The 23,586-nt window shown below is 41.6% G+C and overlaps 1 protein-coding gene across 1 annotated transcript in view; it reads right to left on the reverse strand.

Moving 5' to 3' along the window:
• Positions 1-669: 669 nt before the first annotated feature.
• Positions 670-23,586, reverse strand: part of FBXO47 (F-box protein 47) — a 23,153-nt gene continuing 236 nt past the window's right edge. The window contains exons 1-11 of the mRNA XM_088656128.1: positions 22,478-23,586; positions 18,962-19,169; positions 16,146-16,316; positions 13,516-13,592; positions 13,322-13,399; positions 12,031-12,139; positions 11,372-11,548; positions 8,830-8,976; positions 7,861-8,003; positions 5,284-5,443; positions 670-2,011 (exon numbers count right to left, since the gene is read on the reverse strand). The exon at positions 22,478-23,586 is cut by the window's right edge and continues 236 nt beyond it. Of these exons, the coding sequence (XP_088512254.1) occupies positions 1,902-2,011; positions 5,284-5,443; positions 7,861-8,003; positions 8,830-8,976; positions 11,372-11,548; positions 12,031-12,139; positions 13,322-13,399; positions 13,516-13,592; positions 16,146-16,316; positions 18,962-19,169; positions 22,478-22,537 (1,440 nt within the window). The 5' untranslated portion in view covers positions 22,538-23,586 and the 3' untranslated portion in view covers positions 670-1,901. The remainder of the gene's footprint in view (positions 2,012-5,283; positions 5,444-7,860; positions 8,004-8,829; positions 8,977-11,371; positions 11,549-12,030; positions 12,140-13,321; positions 13,400-13,515; positions 13,593-16,145; positions 16,317-18,961; positions 19,170-22,477) is intronic.

Genomic DNA, 23,586 nt, shown 5'->3' on the forward strand with positions numbered 1-23,586 from the left:
GCCTGGAGGTGACCGTCGCATGGATCACTGTGGCCACGTCGGAGCGGGAAAGGTAAGGGACCAACTGCCTTAAAGAGCCGTAACGTGGAATATTTTCTTTCTTTTTTTAAAAAAAACTTTATTGAAATTCAAGAATTAAGAGTGTGTATAGATTTACTGTATCTTTAAACCTATTGCAAAACCTTTATACAGTGGTACCTCAGGTTAAGAACTTAATTTGTTCTGGAGGTCCGTTTTTGATCTGAAACTGTTCTTAACCTGAGGTACCACTTTAGCCAATGGGGCCTCCTGCTGTCGTGCGATTTCTGTTCTCATCCTGAAGCAAAGTTCTTAACCTGAGGTACTATTTCTGGGTTAGTGGAGTCTGTAACCTGAAGTGTCTGTAACCTGAAGTGTCTGTAACCTGAGGTACCACTGTACTCTGTGAAAATCTAAATTCCAATTGACTTTTTATCTTCTTTGAATATAAATAATGCACATAAAAACAAACCACCTTCAGTACATGCTCATCATTTCTTGTTCTTTAATGTAATGTCCAATAAATAGAAACATAATTTAGGTAAGAGATAGACATATATATTCATACATTTTTTAAAAAAAGTTCTTAGACTATAGTTGGGCATTCAATATATTCTTTCAGTTTCACTGAGAGTTTTTTTTTTTTAAAAAAAAAAACAACTGACAGTAGTTTAAAGTCATAAGTATATTCTGGAATTTCTTTTGGAGTTTAACTGAAAAAAGGCAATTTTTTCCAGTTATAATAGAGAAGCAGCAAAAGTTTTTTTAGAAAACCAGCAGAGTGAAAGATAAACGCTGCTTCTTGGCTCTCTCGTCACAATATATAAGCATAAAGGTTTAACGATGCTTAACCCAACATGGAAGCTTAACTTTTTAAATTTGTCCTAGTCCCACACCAAATTCAGAACAAATTCGTAACAATTGCAGAGTGCATTTTACCAAGTCCCTTTTGGGAGTCATTCATTCTGTGGTGATGTACACAAACACAAAAACAGCATGGCTTATTTCTGAATGAATAAATCAACAAAGGTAGCTTTAAAATAACTCAATTTGCATTACTGATTTTACTACAGATAATGGATCAGAGCAAAGAGTATAAATGATCAACGTCTGCTTTGTTCCTTCAGTATGCAAAAAGTTAACCAGCCCAATCCATTAAATGCAGTCCACATTTAGGTATCACAGTACAAAGTGCACCAAAAAAAAAAAAGTGTTTCGCTGGGGCCAACACTTTGCAATGTGCTAACTTTCTACATGCCGTGCTATGTGGGGATCCTTCTGCTACTCCTCTGATCCTGGGAAAATGTCTATTTTAAACCTTCTTTCCGGTGAAATCACATACAGTTAACAACTTCCAAATTATCCACAGCAGAGTTCTCTGTTTTAAAGGTTAATAGCATAATAGGGACTGGATATAAAACTGATTGGGCCTCTTTAATTATGCTTCCTTCATTTTATTGAAATCCCAGTGGGAAACCAGAACTAAAAGTTACTTCTCTCGGTCTCAGAGTGACTTAAAAATGAAAGAATTAGCAGTTGCACTACCTGAAGTATTTAATATGACTGTTTTGTGCTCCTCTGCCCAGTTTTCCCGAAGCATAGCTGGCTTCTCCTTTCTGCAAACCGATATCCACCTCCTGCTAATGCAACTGGTTTTGCAACACAGCTAGTATAAATATGTATAATCAATATATATATAGTTCGCATATAAATATATAAATATTAAACAACACACTTCAGAAGCTGCAATTTTTTTCCAGCTATAATGCTGTTGCCTGTGACCACTGAGGTCTGAATCTTGAAGGCCGGTTAAGATATTGGCAACCACATGGGAAAGAGGAAACATTCCTCATGGGGGTATCTTCTCCAAAATGCTGATAATTTTACATGCTGTTGCTCATGGCCAGATAAAGGATTTCCTTATGAAAATTTGCCTGTGCATTTACCAGATGAAATAGATTAAGAAAGCTGCTGTCTTCCTCATCGTGCTCCCCTAAGCGAAATAAACAAGAGGTAAAAAAAAAAGGCTTACTTTTATGGAAACAGATTTTGCAGAATCTGCTAAAAATGTGCAAGTCTGTGGACTACTCTTAGTGGCTACCCTATCTGTGCTATATTAGTGATTTGTGACAGCATTGATTGCATTGTTGTAAACATTTAATGGCAAGTGGCGAGCCAGTAGCTCATGCTGCTGCATATTCATAGCGATTAGGTAGCAGATATTAAGTTTTAATTTATTTTTCACTTCTGCAGTGTGAGGCCATTTAGAGAATTGCACATTTATAAGGAGGCTCAACTTTGGGTGTTCACAGAGCTTGATTTGAGCTGGGACTAGAAACTGGGTTGTTCCTTTTCCCCCCCTTTTTTAAACACAGGTTGAAAATTGCAGGAGTCCAAATTCAATATTTTGAATAAAAGCCCAATGATGATCGGGGTGAATTTGTTTTTCAAAAAGACAAGGAAGTAGAACAGAAAAGAATACAATCACAAATCCCAAGCAAAAAAACAAATATACCGTATATACCCGAGTATAAGCCGACCCGAATATAAGCCAAGGCTTATATGTTCTGTTAGCTGCCCTGAGGGCCAGACAACACAATGTATGAATGAAACACATTGCTGTGCCCCCCCCCCCCAGTAAAGTAATAACTATGAGCTCAGGATTGGGAACACTGAAGGTGTAGAGAGGGTTTTAGACTTTCACAGTGCAGCCCTGATGAAAATCACTCCCTGGAGATTGTTTGCTATTTGCCCTTGCCATTGTCACTCCATGACAGCACTGCACACAAGTCAAATAGTAGCCTCCATGGGTTTTTTTTCTCCTAGACTGTGGTGTGTGTAAGAGAGAGGGGTGGGTGGGAGAATTAACCTTTGCTCACAGGTTCCTAATCCTGAGCCTCCTCGTCATGGCTGCTATTTAATTCCCCATCCCCTGAAAATCAGGTACAGTGGTACCTCGCTAGACGAACGCCTCGCGGCACGGAAAAATCGCAAGACGAAAACGTTTTGCGCTTTTTGGGCAGACTCACAAGACGAAGTTTTCTATGGCCGTGCCATAGAAAACTTTGCAAGACGAAGCAGGGCGCCGCGAGGAGGTGACTTTAATCCACCGAAACGGCCGCCGGCAGCCGAGCAGCAGCCGGATCCCCCTCACTCTCACCTTAAGCCGCCTGCACGCGAATAGGAAAGCGGTTGGGCGCAAGGGTCCGGCTGCTGGGCAAGGAGGGAGGGCCCCCCTCCTGCTTCCCCCTCCCCAGAGCCTTAAAACTGGTTGGGCACGCGAACGTCTGCTGGGGAAGGAGGGAGGGAGCATGGCTGTGATGTTGGCGCCAAGCAGAAGTCGCGGGGCTTCCGGAGCGGCACGAACGGCTGCTGGGGAAGGAGGGAGGGAGCCTCTCCCTGGCCCTCCTCCTGCTTCCCCCTCCCCTTAAAATATGAAAAACTTCTGGCTGTGGCGGGTGAGTCAGTGCTTTTTTTGTGTGCTTCCCCCCCTCATAGGAATGCATGAATTAAATTTCAATGCATTCCTATGGGAAACCACGCTTTGCGAGACGAAATTATCACAACACGAAACGACTCGTGGAACAAATTAATTTTGTCTTGCGAGGTACCATTGAATGTTAAATGCAATTACAGTGGTACCTCGACAACCGAACGATTCGACTTCCGAAGGTTTCGACTTCCGAAGTCGACAACCCCGGAAGTTTTTTTTGCCCTGCGCCTGCGCAAAGCGGCGCGCACTGTCAGTGCATGCGCAGAAGTGCGAAAGCGCACTTCGCGCATGTGCAGAAGTGGCGCTTCGACAACCGAAGACTTCGACTTACAAAGACGGCCGCGGAATGGATCGTCTTCGTAAGTCGAGGCACCACTGTATACATTTAATGTATTGCCTGATTTAGCCCTCAGGACTGTAACACCGAAGGGCAGGATACAAATGAGGCTCTTAATCTCAGGTTTGTGGGTTTGAGCCCCCATGTTGGGCAAAATATTCCTGCATTGCAAGGGGTTGGACGAGATGACCCTTCTGTTCCCTTCCAAATCCACAATTCTATGATTCTATGAAATATTATTAATTCCTAAATAAAATATTGTCATAGGTGAAAGACAGTTTAACAGCATAGGTCTCTAGAAAAAAGATATGGAACCTCTAGCTTTCCAGGTGTTGTTGGTCCACAACTCCCATAAGTCCAGCCAACATGGCCAATGGTCAGGGAATATAGGAACTGCAATCCAGCAACATCTGGAGGGCCAGAGTGTCCCTATTCTGATTCTAAACTATTGCAAATACTACTTCCTATTTTTTTCTTTGTTAAGAGATTTCTGTACCACCATTCACCAGAAATGGGCACAGTGTGGTTTACAAAAATAAGATAATATGAATTGTTATTGTTGCCATCCGTCTTTCTCGAGAGACAACAGAGTGCACCTACACGGGTGAAGTCAAACCTCTGTGTTAGGCTGCCTAGTGGCCTCCCCTGGGTACAAGCCTGAGCAGTGTGTGTGTGGAGATCCTGGGATGCCCCGACAACAAGACCCTCCTCTCAGCCTCACTAATGTGGTCCAAAGGAAAGCAGAGCAATACGTTTGGCACCTGCTTGGCTGCAGGAGTTGCCAGAAGGAGGCGTACAAAAACATTACAATAATTATCATTAATTGCATCATTAAGAACATAAAAATGACTTTAAATGATATTTTGGAGTATGCAAAAGAGGAACCCTAAACTCAGGAAGACGTTTTATGAGATTATAGAACCACAGAGTTAGAGAGTTCAGGAAGACTTTGAAGGGCACCTCATTTAAAACAAACACAAAAAACCCTGGAAATTTGCTGCTACAGCATGCCTTATAGGGGGCCATCCAACCTCTGCTTAAAAACCTCTAGGGCTGCCATATGTCCTGATTACTAGGTTTTCCTATAAAAACAATTAACAATTTGGGGGTCTTCCTAAAAAAAAAAAAAAGCTCAACACCCTTCAGGGTGTCCTGGACCCTAAAAACCTCTTATGTCTATGATCTAGCAAACCTGCTACATGTGTTATCTATCTGACACAGCTCTCACTTCAGAGCTCAGCCAAGCAGCCTTGAGACAATGCATGCAATGAAACTATTTCCTGCACCTAGACTATCTAATTTGTGTGAAAGGCTATCCGGGCATTTGTGAGTTTACATAGAGCAGGGGCACCCAGTGAAACTAGCCGACAGAGACAAGCAGCAATTAAATAAATGAGCAGGTGACAACGGTTCTGCTGCCTGTAGGATTTCTTACCTGATATCACTGACTGCAGTGCTTCCATGATAATGTGTGCAAAAGAATTCTCCACACCTTGCAGGAAGTTGTTCCTTTCACCTGGAGTACTGAAAACCTTGCAGACTTTCTGCATCATTTTAACAGCCCAATCCATGCAGTAGAGGTCCTTCTCACATACCTGTCACAAGAACAGAAAATATTAATGACCATTCCATTGATGGGACGGACAGCAGTTGTTGATCTTTGCTTCCTCCCTTTTCACTTCAAAACATCAGTGATGGGGAATCTATGGCCTGCAGGCCTAAAGACTGGCCCATCAGCCTGTTTTGCGAAACCGTGTCCACCCTTCCTGTGCTTGACATCATATATGACATCAGCACAGGAAAGTTCAAGATATGGCTAAAAGGAAGATGTATGCTCTGAGTGTACTGCCAATTCTTCCTTTGCAGCCAAAGGTTAGCACTTTCTGTAAATTTAATAATATTATACCGAGCATTGCTATAGTGCTTTCAAATGTTGAAAGTGATTTACATAATCTTTACAACAACCGTGTGAGGTAGACTAGTATGATTATTTTCATGTTGTAGAATAAAGGGTCACTGAGTGAGGTCATGACAGAAGTGAGACCTGAACCAAGAACTGATTCATAGCCCAGTTTTTAGCCACTGCACCATGCTAGCTCTCAGCAGGGTTTGGTTTGCTCACTCTTGCATGAAAAGCAGTATCTACCCTCTTCTCCTGTGCAACAATTAAAGGTACAGGAGTCTGTCACCCCCCCCACCCCATTGCATTTGCTTGCCTGACAGAAAAGAAGTGGGAAGATGCACTTGTTATCTGTACTAATTTGCCAGACATCACAGAGTAGCTCTGACACATATTGTAATGCAGGGAAAACGTGTTAGATACAGGGCATTTTGACACATCTTTCGTGTGTGTGTGTGTGTGTTGGTTGGTTGTGTGTGTGTGTGTCTGGCGTGCAGATTCCAACTAGCCTAAATGGGAACTAGGTTATTAAGAGAGTAAAATGTAGCTGCAAAACCCAAATGAATTATTTCTCCAAAGAGTGTTGTACAAAACAAATGCTTTCCCTACTTAAGAGCAAAATCGTGCAGTGGGCAATAAACAAAGTGACATACTTGGATGCTACCATAGAAACACCCTAAGGCAGGATAATTAGTCTGCTGTATTCACAGAGATAATATTAAATTGTCTCTTTCAAAACTTTGCTGCAATTTTGTTAATTCTGGCAAGTAGCCTGAACACTGTAATAGAAAAGCTGGTGCGAAAGGGCCAAATTAAGATGACATTAAATGTTTCTAGTTTCTTCTTCTTCTAAATCACAGCCAACAGTGTGTGTGTGTGTGTGTGTGTGTGTGTGAGAGAGAGAGAGAGAGAGAGAGAGAGAGAGAGAGAGAGAGAGAGAGAGAGAGAGAGAGAGAGAGAGAGAGAAGAGGATCAATACTGTACCGTAGGTCATAAGGAAGAAGTAAGGAAGAACTTATCCCACCTGCTGTGGTCTTGATAGAAATCTCTCTCTCTCTCTCTCTCTCTCTCTCTCTCTCACACACACACACACACACCATAGCTGTCAAGTTTTCCCTTTTCTCATGAGCAAACCTATTCAGCATAAGGGAATTTCCCTTAAAAAAGGGAGAACTTGACAGCTATAACACCCACACACACCTCTATCAGGCCTGGGAGGCAGCTTCCTTTGATTCCATTTCCTTCCCATGCCAAACAGCAGTTTCAAGGAGGAGGAGTTTAATCAAGACTGTGGTGGAGTGGGAAGTGTTGGCTCCTCCTCCCCACATGCTATTGTGTTGATCATTTCTCCCCATCCCTGGCCATTCTCCTAGGGTCCGAGATCCCTTCGCTTCCCCCCTAAAAGATTTGAGGGGGCAGCCCCCTCCAAAGTTGATTGGCATTGCCATTAAAATCGTGTGTGCATGTGTGTGTGTGCTGCGTCATGTGATTGATTGTGTGGGGCAGGGCTTACCTGCCACTCCCCAATATTTTATTCAAGTTGGCACCCCTGGCACCCATTATTTTAAAGAAAAGGTAAAAAAGGTAAAGGTACCCTTGACCGTTAGGTCCAGTCGCAGACGACTCTGGGGTTGCGGCGCTCATCTCACTCTATAGGCCGAGGAAGCTGGCGTTTGTCCGCAGACAGCTTCCGGGTCATGTGGCCAGCATGACTAAGCCGCTTCTGGTGAACCAGAGCAGCACAGGGAAACACCGTTTACCTTCCCACTGGAGAGGTACCTATTTATCTACTTGCACTTTGACGTGCATTTAACACCATGATTAACAACTGCAGCTCAATGGTAGAGCATATGTCTTGCACGCAGAAGTTTCCCCCACTCCAGGTTCAATCTCTGGCATCTTGAGGAAGGGCTGTGTAAGAAAAAGAAAAACAGCCTGGAACTCTGGAGAACTTCTGCTGCCACTGTCAACAATACTGGGGTATATGAATGGTCTGACGGCAGCTTGCAGTCATGTTTCTATGGACATTGAGTTTGGCTCTTTGATATGCCTTAATTTTTGAAAAAGATACTGTACTAAGAGAAGGAAAGTTGCCTGTTCATTGCTACTCACCAAAGCCAGGAAAACCACCAGCCTTGCCAGTTCGATAGCTCGACCGTTCACAGCTTTACTAGCCATAAAAGTGAAGCAGATATTGTTTCCACACAAGATAAGGAGCCGGACACTGTTTTCCAGAAGCCAGTCATGGGGAACCACTGTTATAAAAATTAGAATTATTTTTTAAAAGATATTTTAAGATATTTTATAAAAATAAGTCTTATGCTACTTAAACTTTTATATATATATATAAAATGCTCCCTTTGTTAGTTGTATTTCCTCAAGATACAATACAGCACCAATAAAGCATATCTAACCAACAAATCAGATAATAAAAATATGATCTACAAAACCAACCAGCTTCTCAGCCAAGCAATAAAATGCCAAAATTCCAAAAAACCTGGAACAACCTACTGCAGAGAGTAAATAGAATCCAGCATTTTGTCTCTTTTTACTGTTAAAATAAGGCAGACATCCTCAACCTGGAGTTCTCTAGATGCTTTCCTACATCTTCCAGCCAGCATCTCCTACTTTATCTGTGTACAGACCCCCATCTTCCACTGTGAATGGAGAAAACATGATGGCCCCACTGCATCTAGTTTGGCCCTCAGAGCCAATCTGCGTGATCAGCAAGTCATTCTGAATTGTGAGTAGCATGTATCTTGGCTGAGTGTGTGCACATTGCAAGATAGCTGTGTTATTGCTTCACCTTGTGCCCACATTGTAAGTTTCCCAGTTTGTGGCCACAGCTTATTGCACCACTGCCAAGTAATTGAGGGCATGTCAAACTATAGGTCTGGGCACATACTGAAATGTCATGTTCAGTGAAATAATCCTGCCATCCAAGCAAAACACTCAGTCTCTAGACAGAGTCAGTTCACAATTCATCACCAGCCCTGAGTCATGTGAATTGGCTCTGAATGTGGCTATGTCCTAATATTCTGGATTCTTAGGAGAATGAGTAGAAGAAAGGCAGTACTGTACCTGCAAGTTCATCCAACAAACTGATGACATCATCTGCTGTCCACTCTTTTGCTTCTGTGTCATACAGTAGTTTAATGGCATCTGCCAACCCTTTCAAACTGGTTTCGTCTGCTGGACCATCAGTCGTTTTCTGCCAAACCACATGCCCTGAATTACGTTAAGGACAACAGTAACTCAGTAGAGAGGTGACTGCACAGTACTCTACACACACACAGACACAGACACAGACACAGACACACACACACACCAACATTGTGGGGTTAGGACTGTGGCAAAATTACCACAACTCTTTTAAAGTTAAGTAGTACAGTATTATAAATAATATTTTAACCCCCCTCCCCCCCAAATGGATTGGAAATATAGAACTGTTGAATTGGGGTGAGGTATGTGGGTTACTAAAATGAAAGTGACTGGAAAATGTTTTTCTTCAAAGTCAGTGTTAATGTATTATAGTGCTCCATTCCTATTTTGTTCAAGCAACATTTTGCTAATATTTTAATATTAAAAGATATATAGCCAGATAGGCTCCATATTGCTAATCAGAAGATGGATGGAAAAATTAATGAGGATATGAAATGCCTACCAGGAAGGTTAAATTGAGTGTGTGCAACTCTATTGAGTTGCAATAGAGTCACCTGTCTACATAACTGTCTACATCAGAACTGTGCCTCCTTAAAAAGATGGAAGTGTCGCGTTAAGGGCATTTAAACCTGTGTAGGAGATCATGCTACTCTTCTGAACGTCTCAAAAAGAGTCAGACTTTCTTCAGAAGAAAAGGCAAAAGCACTGGGAAAACATGAGGGCGACAGGTAGATGATGATGATGCCATGTGAAGCCCCCCATAAAATGTGAGTGAACGAGTCACAGTAAATGCCTACCAATGCTTTGGTGTCAGGTACAATTGACAGCACTTGCTTTTTCATGTGAGGTGACTTTGTTAAGTTTCCTACAAAACTGACACAAGGAAGCAGTAGTCTATGGGCATGGAGAAGCACTGCTGTAAACTAGACATGGTATTTTGGAAAAAAGAAACATAGCTGTGTAAGAAGACACAGATGGGAAATAATATGGTGGAGGGGTGAAATTACAGGAAAACGAATCTTTCCTCACACTAAACTGTGAAAATCTGTCAAGCGCTTTCTTTACTAGCTGAGGCAGGCCAAGTCTGGGGGCAATGTGTAAGATGGTGCCTTCCTTGAAAATGCCAAGGTTCATCAATCAAATTGTGCCTTTCTCTTCTCCTAAGGAGAGGGCATGAAACAATGACAATGCCTGTCTAGTAAAGGTAAAGAAAGGGACCCCTGACCATTAGGTCCAGTTGCAGATGACTCTGGGGTTGTGGTGCTCATTTTGCTTTACTGGCCGAGAGAGCCAGTACAGCTTCTGGGTCATGTGGCCAGCATGACTAAGCTGCTTCTGGCGAAACAGAGCAGCGCATGGAAACCCCATTTACCTTCCCTCCGGAGTGGTATCTATTTATCTACAGTACTTGCAATTTGTGCTTTCGAACTGCTAGGTTGGCAGGAGCAGGGACTAAGCAACGGGAGCTCACCCTGCTGATCGGCATGCCCTAGGCTCTGTGGTTTAACCCACAGTGCCACCCGCGTCCCTACAATGCATGTCTACTGCAGCATAAAAGGTTAGAAGCTGGTTCCACACCTAACAAGGACAGTTTCTTCAACAAGAATGATGTAAATCAGAATATTTTCATGATGCTTTCCCTAATACACTGAGGACTTATTGCAACTGTTATAAAATTTTAGGGTGCACACACACACAGAGAGTTGACACACACTCCACAGAAAACCAATCCTTCTCCCTCCAAAATTTAGGAAAGATTCATTGAAAAAATTATACATAATTTTTAGCACACAGAACAATCCCAAAAAAGACAACTTGGCTCTCCAAATGACTCTAAATATTTCCTCTGCAGAAGAGAAACCTTTCCCAATAATTCTTTCTCTTCTAAATACTTCAAATCCTATCTTAATGGCATATTTTGTGTATGAATAGGGTGGTCCTGTGACCTGGATTCAAGAACTAAAGTATTTACCATCTCAAAAGAATGGCCAGACTGCCCAGGTAATGCAATCAGTATAACATCAGGTATCCTCAGGCAGACAGGAGAGAAGCCACACACTCAAATTTCTGTGGTAAGCCTGCCTCTTTCTGTGATGTATGCATGATGCTTTTAAGCTTTGGATAAGGGGTTGGACAATGTCTAATGTCTTAAAAGGGGCTTGCACATCTTTGTTCTGGGTCTCTCACCTCCTTGCAAGGGGGGGGGGGACTTGTTGCAACAGAAAAATAAAGATCTGCCTTGCTTTCCCTGAATCCTGCCTCCATCCATTCTTCACTGACCCGTTGACCCATCATGGACTTAGGGGAATCAAAGTCCCTTGGGGAGTTGGCAGCAAAAGCCAACTCCAATTCTTTCTGCAACAAAACATTTGGAATTGCATAGGCAGAATTTACAGGTAGCCTACCCATATATTTCTACCTATGTTATAGATTTTATGCCTTATTACTTGAAACAGCTTACCATCCAAGTTAGAGGCAGGCCCAAACAGTATATATAGAAGCCGGGCTTGATTTACCATAGGCCATGGCTTTAAAATACGTGTCAGCCAAAATGCCGAATCACTCCGATGAATCCAATGGTTTAAAAGAACACTGCGGCAAAAGATCCTTATCCTCAGCTCCAGTTTTCGGGCACTTCCTAAGACATTAAATAAACATGTAGGAATCAGCCTTGGTACAGAATAGCCCGGTTTTACATTGCTGCAAATAATAGCAGAAAGTGAGTTCTACAGACTCAGGCTGTGAGAACATTACTGGCTTAAAACACAGCTAGGTCATGGAATCATAGAGTTGTAGAGTTGGAAGGGATCGCAAGGGTCATTCAGTCCACCCCCCTGCAATGCAATCTCAGCTTCGATTGAAGCTGGCTTGGGGAAAAGGCAGGAAAAGGCAGCATTTTGTAAGAAGCAACAGGGCTAATGCAGGATAGATATGGTTTGTGGCTAATGTTGTGTATATTCACCGCTTCCTAAAACAGTGGGTGGGGGACACAATGGATGCAAAATAAATGGGAGTGTGTACACAGTTTTAGAGTCAAGGATCTTGCCCTTGCCTCCATACCTTCTGAATTCAGAACAAGAAGGTTGTAGGACACTATTCTCCCTCACAAGGTGTATTTACCAGGTTTGCTGCCAACAACTGTCTGCACTCTCCGGGGTAAATTGCTCAACTCACAGAGGAAGTTATAAACCCGATGACATTCTAATTCATCCCAACCTGCTGTTAAAGTCTGAAAACATTACAGGAAAAAAACAAAACAAATGTAGACACATAAAGATCACCAAATCACTTTGCAAGGTCTGACATCTCTTAGCTATGTATTTCTTTTCTGTGTACAGTGGTACCTTGGGTTAATAACTTAATTCGTTCTGGAGGTCCGTTCTTAACCTGAAACTGTTCTTAACCTGAGGTACCACTTTAGCTAATGGGGCCTCCCGCTGCCGCCACACCGCCACCGCGCGATTTCTGTTCTCATCCTGAAGCAAAGTTCTTAACCCGAGGTACTATTTCTGGGTTAGCGGAGTCTGTAACCTGAAGCATCTGTAACCTGAGGTACCACAGTACAATATTCTAATATGACTCAGTACTGCGCTCTAGTTGCCTGACTCTACTGTCCTTGGGAGGGAGGCAATGAAATTAATGCAAGCAGCCAGGGGAAAGTAGCAGAAGTAGAGGGCTGACAGGAGAGAGAGATACTAATCCTCAAAAGATGAATAGCTGCATCAAATACTTGGGAGGCAGTGAAAGAGTTATAGCTCTGCCTTTGCCAACAACAGGAAGAGAACGAAACCTCAAACAGTAAAAGTATAAAGCCATAGAGCGAACTCTTTGTTGCAGAGAGAATACCATACATTCAAAAGGGAGTTGAGGCACCTACAAGTAATTTGAGAGCTGGAAACAAGGTAGGGGTTCCATATATCCACACAGTAATACAGGTTGGAAAATTAAGATTCCCAGGACAGATGGAGGTATATTTTTTGTCCATTCCAGAACCTCACAGTCATAAATTCAGGTTAGAAGGATTCCCTCAGAAGGATTTTGTAGCAACACTCATTTAAAGCAAATTTTACAGTGTGCACCAATATTTCCAAATTCTTGAAAAATGAAGTATCAAGTATTTTCCCCATGGGCACATCCTAAGTGACCACTAACAATCCAGTTCTCCCTCTTTCTGTCACACGGTGATTTGGAGAAATGAATGGAATAATACTGACTTCTGATTATTTCTATGACACATCAGTGCAATAAGCATTTTGGAAAATAACAGACAACCTCTCTGCTAACTCATTATATTTTTATCTGTGATGACCAAAGATAGGAACTACAGGTGAAAACCAAGTCCCTAAAACTTTGTGTTGTTTCAAAGCAACCATGGAACCCAATTTCTTTTCTCCCTTAAAGTATCCTTTACCTGTAAAAATACTCCGTAACACTGTAGTCCTAAACAATGAAATGGATCTGAGCAGCCACTAAATTTAAAACAGGAAATCTATAAAGATAAAAGAGGGGTGGAACTTTCAATTTACTAGGCATTTTAGGTGGCATAAGGCAATTTGCATGTGCACACGTACAAAGGTGGGTTTTTAAAAAAGCTGTTATGCTTACTTCTGAAAGTATCTTGTGTATGTACCTCAACCTCTCCTTTGTAGGCAGCAATAAGGTACACCTTTTTAACAACAGGCCTGCAAAGAGAGAGAAAAAGCACACAGGAATATTTTGAAATATAATATTCTGTATTGTACTGTATTGCCAAACCCTGCACTCCTGTGCTGTTAGGAGCCAGAAGCCAATTTCTTTACTAAACTAAGTAATAGGCTACACACTGTTAACAGACAGCTAGTTAGGATAGTTGGATAACAATGACTTTCCTTCTTCTGTTTCCAGCAAATCATTACACAAATGTTTATTATTAGCATTGCTACTTGTAAATTGATTTAGTTTCAAATGACTGTTTGGACTTAAAGCCACATCAGTTGGATAAAACGAAAGTCCTCCAGATTAATTGGTTTATGGATCAGTCTGTAAAACTGAAATCCTTTGAGGCCTCTGCCAACTTCGGCTCCTTGTGTTGAGACTTGCATATCAAAGCACTTCAGAAATTGTTGTTGTTTTTAAAAGGTCATGTAAATAGCATTTCAAGCCTTGCGAGAAAGGTTGTGTCAACTGTAAAGTGACAGTTACTAAAAATATTTATATTAAAAAGAAATACAATAGAATCTGAAAGTACGCTGGGGAAAACTCGGCTACCCTTGTCCATCATGGAAAGAAGAGCTTTTGACTTTCTTCCAAGCCATGTTAGAGGATATATTATTTTGAATTATTATGGCATAGCACACAACAGAGTTGTTTTTTGATCTAGAATTTGGAACAGCTTGTTTGTAGTAGGGGAAAATATTTCTCAGCCAGTGGAAACTTATGGTTCAAATTTTTATTTTAAAAAAACTAGGTCAACAGTGTATTGTTCAGGAAAACTGGTAGATAATTCTGAGTGAGAATGCTGGAAATATATTTGGGGGGACAGGCAAAGAAGGCTGAGGGATGAAACTGTCAATGAGCTTTTTTGCTCATTCAGCTGCTGAAACAGAGAACTAGTGCCATGTAAGGGCCAAGGACTTGGAACATAGTCCTTTGTCCTGTGTTCATATCCCTGCTTAGCTATAAAACTCATTTTGCTATTCCAGAAGGAGCAACACATTTTGATCATTATGTATTACTGTTTCTTCTGGCCACCAGCCAGGCTGCCTGGGGCTGATGGGAGTTGGAGTCCAACAGCATCTGGAGGGCCCAGATAATTGTAACTTTTTGTGTACAGTTCTGGTTGCCTTATCTGAAAAAGGGTATTGTAGAGCTGCAAAGGTTTCAGAAAACAGCAACCAAATTTCTGTAAATCAAGAAATCCTTTAATAATTTTTTTTTAAAAAAGCAGCAACCAAAACAACACTTAGGTCTTTTTAGTTAGTTTTTTTTTAAGGCAAGTAATAGAGGACATGATAAAGGTGTATAACATTACGCATATTGTGGAGAAAGTAGCTAGAAACTCTTCTCTCTCTAACATAATACTGGAACCCAGGGCCATTCAGTGAAGCTGAATGTTGGAAGATTCCGGGCAGACAAAAGAAAGTGCTCCACACATTGTAAAGTATTGCTCCCACAATTTATAGTGGTGGTCACCAATTTGGAGGGCTTTAAGAGATGGCTAGACAAATTCATGGTGTATGAGGCTATGTTCTACCTCCACTGTCTGGGACTCACAAACAAGGGAGAGTGCCATTATATTCATGCCCTGCTTATGGGCTTCCCATATAGGCATCTGGTCAGTCACAGTGAGAACAGATTGCAGAACAAGATGGGCCTTGGGCTCTTCTTGTTTCTTTTGTAAAAGCCATCTTTCAAAAGTGGGCAACCTGGGTTGCTGTGACCACCACAAACTTGCTGAACTACATGGGCATTATTCAATTCCTAACTTTGTACATGGAACTGATTTCTTTTTTTTGCAGGATGCAACAAGAGTATGCTACAACTAGAGCCTCAGAGGCCATCTTGGCTCTGAGTCCTGGAACACCTGCTCCTAGCCTTGCAGGTCTTTTCCCAACTAGACGGGAGAGTGGGGCCCTGACTGACTCCAGCTACAAAAGCTGAGGCTGCGAAAAAGATTATTGGGCTGAGGTGTTGTTGTGGGGGTTGCTGTTGCAGGTGGGCGCGGAGGTTGTTGCTTTTACTGATTTTTTTGTATCTTTATTTTAGATCTGATGATTAATATGGAAAATGTTTGATTTGATGTTTGATTTATTCTTTATGACTGCTTTTGTTTTGTTGTAATTATGGTATCTATTTTTTTCCATGTTGCAAGCCACCTTTGCATGGCTTGAAGTATGGAAATGTGGCATACGAATAAAATTATGTATGTATGCATGTATTGTATGTAGTAGAAAGTATTAAAAAGAACTACTGTTCTCTTTTCTTTCATTGTAAACCAAAGAAATGTCCAGCAAAAGTCTTTGAGACTTGAGATTTATGCTCATCTGATGAGAAACTAACCCTTGTTCACTATATGACTGAATCTGGATCTGGATTAATTGTCATAGAGAAATTACCCTCCTATCCTCCTATCAATTTGTATCTATGTTCTTATTCTCCAGTTAACCAGGATCTTGAATCCTGGCTTCCTTTTATTTGATTGTAATCTATTTTTGTGTCCCTGGAATAAAAAAAACCGTTTTTGTCATTGTTGTCACCTAAGGATTTGTAGTGTTCTAGAATGGAGGATCCTTTCCTACAGCCAGATAGCTCAGGATTATGAAAGTCCTGCCGCAAAAGCCTTCGGTTTCCTGTAGGAGTTGAGATGTAATTAATAAGGCGGCTGCTGATAGTCTTTGATACCATGCTTAGCATGCTGATATCCTTCACTGAATAAAGGGAGGAAAAGGAAAAGAAAAAACACACACAACCATGAGCCCTTATTCTCTAGAAAACCATTGTTGATTATCAGTCAATAATTCACTATATCTTAGGGTGGCCTGAGGATTCAATGTGGCCCCCAGTGACTAAGTATCAGACCTTGGCTAATTTTTCCCATCACAAGACACAGGCAATTTGCCCTTTCCCCGTATGAGGGTTCAATTTAAACTTCTTCCAGAATCCTTATTATAAACTTCAGGGTGCTGACTATTCCAAGTAAACATTGTTGCTCTTACAAATTAGTTGACAAGCTGGGCTCACAAGGTGCTTTGCCCCCCTTGTTGCTGCACAGCAGTAGGCTGGCCCTGAGGAGCAAGCCAAGGAATTTTTTTTGCTGGTTTCCTGGCAGTGCAGCAGGAGCAGGGGATGAGTGAAGCACCTGCAACTAGCATGCCACTCACATTAAAACACAGTTTATTTTAACTATGTTTTAATGTGATATGTGAACCAGGCCAATGAGAATATAGAGTTTAATCATGTGACTAAGTAAGGCCTTCTGTTTCCATTTGTTCAGGCTGTGAGTGCTACTGCTTATATATAGTCAAAATGGCACAAGAATAAAAGGGACACAGGAGAACCCACAGCTGTGCAGAAATATAACACATCTGGGGTGGAGGCAGGACCCTAAATGGAGGAGGGGAGGGCCCCAACATCCCAGTGAGAACTGAGCATGCTCAGTGGCCACATAATGCTGGGATGACTGTTGAAGAGAGGAGAGAAAGAAGAGAGGAAAAAAGATAATCAAGTGGAACAGAATGGCTAGAACCCTGAACAAGAGCAATCTCCACTGCAACATTTTGTTGCAGGCTCCAGTTGTCTTCCAATTCCAGTTTCTTAGTCTGAAAGTTGATGTCTCATAAACAGGAACTTAGCTTTTCCACAATGTTACTGATTATGTTTCGGCAGCTTTATTGCAATGCCTTCCATCCCATTGCCCTCTATGCCCCTTAATTGTTGGAGCCTTTCTCCCTTTAATTAGTTAAATCTGATTCTGTGCATATTCATCCATCCACCAAACAGGTATTTTGGGGAGCCAAGTAATTGTTTCTGACCTTGCACAACCCTGAGTACTTTTCAACTCCATGGAAGCCCCTTCTGTGCACTTCATAAGATACCGGTATATACGGTATGTACAGCAGGCAGGGGTGGGGGCATTTTTCATCCCCAAGGGCCACATTCTTTTGTGGGCAAGCTTCTGGGGGCCATATACCAGGGGCGGCCAGGACCAGATGCAAGAGTGGGCAGAGCAATGGGCACACCTCTTACCTTTGTACAGTAGGTTACATTCCGGCCATGCGAAAGTGGGAGGTTTCTATACCCACATATACCACACACCTCCCGATTCTCTTTCCAGGCAACAAGAGGCATTGCCACAGGCACATTCTAGCCAGGCAAAAGGAGTCAAAGAAGGTGTGGGAAAGAGTTCCTAGGGCTGAACCAAGAAACCTGAAGGACCACATTTGGTCCCAAGGCCTGAGGTTCCCCTGATGTATAGACTAGGAGTCTACAATATAAACTAGGAGTTAACTTTAAAAACAAACAAACAACCATGTAGGCACTCTATATTGAGAGGAAAAAAATACATACAGTGGTACCTTGGTTTACAAACTAATAATTATTTATTTATTTATTTATTTATTTATACCCCACCCATCTGGCTGGGTTTCCCCAGCCACTCTGGGCGGCTTCCAACAGAAAAATAAAATACAAAAATCTATTAAACATTAAAAGCCTCCCTAAACAGGGCTGTCTTCAGATGTCTTCTAAAAATCTGGTAGCTGTTTATCCTTTTGACATCTGATGGGAGGGCGTTCCACAGGGCGGGTGCCACTACCGAGAAGGCCCTCTGCCTGGTTCCCTGCAACTTGGCTTCTCGCAACGAGGGGACTGCCAGAAGGCCCTTGGTGCTGGACCTCAGTGTCCGGGCAGAACGATGGGGGTGGAGACGCTCCTTCAGGTATACTGGACCAAGGCCATTTAGGGCTTTAAAGGTCAGCACCAACACTTTGAATTGCGCTTGGAAACGTACTGGAAGCTAATGTAGATCTTTCAAGACCGGTGTTATGTGGTCTCGACGGCCACTCCCTGTCCTTAATCCGTTCCAGAAGTCCATTCTTAAACCAAAGCGTTCTTAAACCAAGGTGTACTTTCCCATAGCAGCAGGGGACTCAATTTACAAATGGAACACACTCAACAGGAAGCGGAACATGTTCTCCTTCCAAGGCAAAGTTCACAAACCAAAACACCTACTTCTGGGTTTGCCGCATTCTTAATTCAAGTTGTTCATAAACTAAGCTGTTCTTAAACTAAGGTACCACTGTATATGTCCCAAAAGCATGAATAGCAGCATAGGGGCAATGAGTCCCGAACCAAAACAAGCCAAAGAAGTATACCACCACTGGTACAAAATACTCTGCATCTCAATAAATAATAACAGATCGCCACTGTCATTTATAAATGAGCAGCCTCGCCTGATAAACCAAACATGCTGTAGTAGCTTGCCACATATTAACTGGCAGCTAATGTGGTATGCTACATTTGGCAAGTGGGGTAGCTTTTGTAGCAGAAACATCACAAAGCCTCAAGTTCTCACCTGGCAGATATTCTAAAACCATCTGAAAGATTTCTAAGGGGAGTGCTTTGAAATTCCCAAGGGTTGACAGAGATTGAGAATCTGCATCCAGGGTGCTGCTAAACTTGCTGGAACGACGGTAGCTTCGTCGATATTTCTGGTTTGGAATCAAGGTATAGCTGGTTCTTGCAGGATATGTCATCCTTCTTCCTCGGTTCATAAATCTAGCCTGAAAAGCGGGAGGGAAATCCACAGTATAGAGATAAGGAAAAATAAATCCACAGCACAAATGCAAGGAACAATGAGCTCAAGGACTGTAAAATGGCATGATTGGTATATATTACACAAACAGGGTAAATGTTGAATTTTGTAAGTATAATATACAACACATCAATCATCCTTCCAAATCTATGAGTCGTTTTCTAACATCTACTGCTGCCATACATAAATGTGATGCCTCTGAAGTACTGGCATTTCTTTGTTTTATTACCAGAAGCTTTTCATTGAATTTACATTTATTTCCTCTAATCCGGAGAATCACAAGAGCAGCAAATAGCAATAAACTCACTTCTGCACTCACAGGCATGGAGTGGGCCATTCCATGTCAAGTGATCCAAAGGCTTTTACATTACCATTTTATTTTGCTTTCAGTTTCAGTTTCCTAAAAGTAGTATAAGAGAAGGTCCCAGATCTCAGTTTTTAATTATTATTTTTATCTCATACCGTTACAAGGGTTTGAAATTTTAAAAATTTGACAATTTTGGCCTTGCTGGACTACACAAAAACCTTAAAAGTTCAGCCCAGAATTGAGATATTTCAAAAGTAAAAATATAAATCTCTTCAGAACTTCATGGGCTTTAATATGATATGGCACGTGATGGACTTACTTTAAATTTTAAAGTTACATAATTTAAAATTTTAAAAAGCGATTAAAAATTAATATGATTAAACATTTCCATGAGCTTCCTGCAAAATTTCATCTTGGGATCTCAATGGAGTCACATATACCTATTTTTACATACATGCTGACCTTATTGGGTTCTATTTAGGATAAATGGATCTTCCTGGAGTAAAATATAACAGAATAAACAGGACTTCAAACCAATGACCAATGTGGGTTTACTATCATACTCTAGGCTTCTAGAAAACCTGCTTAGTCAAGACAGGAGCCCAGAAAGATGTTTTGCATGGCAAATCAATCATCATAATAAATGATGCTGTTTGTGGCATGCTCTGGTCCATGGGGTCACGAAGAGTCAGACATGACTAAACAACAACAACAAATTCACAGCTTGAGAACCCATATTTGTTCCAGTAACAGTGCACAGATAATTTCTGAGTTCTTGCATTATTCGTCTTCCTCTTCTTCTTCTTTTTGCAAAATATGCCTCAACAGAAGTACAATATCTGACAGCAGCTTCAATTTTTTGGCAGATCTTTTTCTCTAGGAATTTTCTTTTCTTTTCTTTTTTTACAAACAGAGTATCTTAGATTCAAATGATCCAGTTTCCCTCCAAATAAAGGCTAAAACCTCCAAAGGTAGTCAGGTTGTGGCATCTCAGTAAGAATACCCACACTTGGCAAAAGCCACAGCGAACAACGGGAAAAAATGTTTAGCAAATATACATATTCCAGAAGGAATGCGGGTAGCTGTAGTCTAAACCACTGAGCCTCTTGGGCTTGCTGATCAGAAGGTTGGTGGTTCGAATCCCCACGACAGAGTGAGCTCCCGTTGCTCTGTCCCAGCTTCTGCCGTCCTAGCAGTTCAAAAGTATACCAGTGCAAGTAGATAAATAGGTACCACTACGGCGGGAAGGTAAATGGCGTTTCCGTGTGCTCTGGCACTCATCACACTCCTCCGTGCACCAGTAGCGGTTTAGTCCTGCTGGCCACATGACCCGGAAAGCTGTCTGTGGATAAACGCCAGCTCCCTCAGCCTGAAGCAAGATGAGTGCTGCAACCCCATAGTCGCCTTTGACTGGACCTAATACCTTTACCTTTATATATTCCAGAAAGGCGGTCCGTTTGCATGGTTTATTTACCGTGTTAAAGCAGAAATCCCATCTATGAAAGTTTACTCCGATTGAACTCCGTGTGACTTAACATGTGCCATCCTAAAAAGACTTAATAAGAAATATTGACCTGAGTAAACTTGCATGGAATTGGGCAGGTAGGCTGTATAAAGGAACTTCAAAATAAGGAATACAAAAGTTAACTTCTTAACACACAGCGTTGGGAATAACTGGAGAAACTCCGAAGTTCATCTTTGGATTAGAAGATACATACCACTACCTAGCTCCAACAACACCATATTTGCCCAAGTAATAAAATGTTGTTTTTTTTAAAAAAGATTGCTATGCTGCTTCCTAGTTAAACACTCTCAAAGAAGGTTACAACCAATTAAATATAGCGTACAAAATATAAATGCAACACAACTCATCTTTAAAACACACAACAAAGCAACTAGAAAAGAACAATCAATACTCTTTGATTTTGGAGTGAACACTCCTTTATAATAATAATATTATAATAATTTATTATTTATAACCCGCCCATCTGGCTGGGTTTCCCCAGCAACTCTGGGTGGCTTCCAACCGAATATTAAAAACAGTACAGCATCAAACATTAAAAACTTCCCTAAACAGGGCCGCCTTCAGTTGTCTTCTAAAAGTAAAATAGTTGCTTATTGCCTTGACATCTGCTGGGAGGGCGTTCCACAGGGCGGGTGCCACTACCGAGAAGGCCCTTTAAAGAGCTCTTTCCCCCAACCCAGCTTCCTGGATGAGAGGTGAGGTGTCCAGGACAGCTTTACTTACCAGGGATTTCAGAGGAATGGTGTCACTACTAAGAAGATCCTGTCCTGTTCACTGCTAACCGTACCTCATTAGGGATGGTATACTCGTGTTTCCCAACCTTGTGCCTCCAGATGTTTCGAGACTACAATTCCCATCATCCCTAGCTAGCAAGACCAGTGGTCAGGAATGATGGGAATTGTAGTCCGAAAACAGCTGGAGGCACAAGGTTGGGAAACACTGGTATACTCAACAGAGTCTCTGCTAATGACTTTGATGACAGAGGAAGATAGAAAATTAGGAGAGAAGGTGCCCCTTCGTATTACCCTGACCAAGACTGTTTAAGGCTTTAAAAGTCAACAACAGTACTTTGAATTGTGCCAAAAAATATACTGGCAGCAGACATAAGAAGATTGGTCTCTGAGGCTATTTCTCGACAGTAACCTGGGTGCTACATTTTAGATCAGTTAAAGTTTCTGGACAGTCTTCAAAGGCAGACCCACATAAAATGCACTACGGAAATAAAATTCTGAAGTTATTATATTAGGTATGTTAGATGGTGACACAAGCATTATAATATGGGGAAGAGAACAGATGATGCACCAAACTCAACAAGATAAAGGCACTCTGTACCGAAACTGTCAAGCTATAATGCTGGATCCATGAACATTGAAGTGCTGTAAGAACAGGTTGCCCACCTACACTCAAATTAACAAGTTCACCTACCATCAACTTGTTCACCTACCGTCAACAGCTCAGTCTTAGCTGGACAGAACTTCTTTTTATTGGCCTTCATCCAGCTCATTATTAACGCCAGACAACTTGCTCAGGGATTCCAGCACCACCTTGCCAAGAACTGAGGAAGATATAACATATTATCATCAGGCTAGTGCTGGCAATGAACTCCAAATCCTCAAATTGCATTTCCCAACACCTTCATGTACATGTTGAATAAGGTGGAAGAAAATACGAAACCTTGCAGCAACACAAGGGTCATCTCCCATAGGGCCGAGCAACTATATCCAGTCACCTTGGGGAATCTACCTGGCAGATAAGAGTAGAATTATGGTCAAATTTAGACAAGTAATTCAGAAAGATATAATAGATAATACTGAAAACTGCTGATACAGTAGTCCAGAACAAAAAACATGGAGACAATGGTAAAGATTCTATTCTAGACTGTAAATGCATGTGAGAAGCAAGGCATAATATTCCATTTTTGTAAATGTTAAAGATCTGTCACTGTTGGGTTTTTTTTAAAAAAAATTGCCACCTTCCTGTTCTCAACACATTCTAGTTTTAAGTCTGTATTTCTGTATCCAACAGTAGAGCGTCTCTCATGTTCAATGACCGGCATCTCTCATGTTCAAATCCCACCCTCTTGGCCCTCACAGGTGGATAAAAGGAGATGAGGATATGCCAAATTCAGTTACAATAAGATACAAAAGAGAGGTAAACCTGCTTTAGCTATTTTAACCCTGTTTTAGCTGCCTCTCACCCAGTGTGGCTAAAGATACAAACCTTCAGTTTCGTGTGAGGCAAAGCGTACAGACATGCCACAGTAGTGGGGGAGGGGACAACTAGGCCTACAGCCTCAATTTAAAATTGCAGCAATCTATTTTGGGCTATTTTTTTTTAAAAAAAGAATTAGTATTTCACTTTGCAGAGTTTTAATGACGGTATTATGGGAGTTTAGGTTTTCTCCGCATATGCCGTTCATCTGAGGGGGGGGGGGAATCGAAGGGTACCCTGTTAAAATACGGCATCTGCCTGCCTGTCAGAATTGTCAGAGTAATAAAACGCTTGTATTCAGAATTAACGAAGTGTTATGAGGAATAACAGCAGCTGTGTTGG

The sequence above is a fragment of the Zootoca vivipara genome, chromosome 12 (assembly GCF_965207765.1).
Source record: "Zootoca vivipara chromosome 12, rZooViv2.hap1.1, whole genome shotgun sequence".
Lineage (NCBI taxonomy): Eukaryota > Metazoa > Chordata > Lepidosauria > Squamata > Lacertidae > Zootoca > Zootoca vivipara.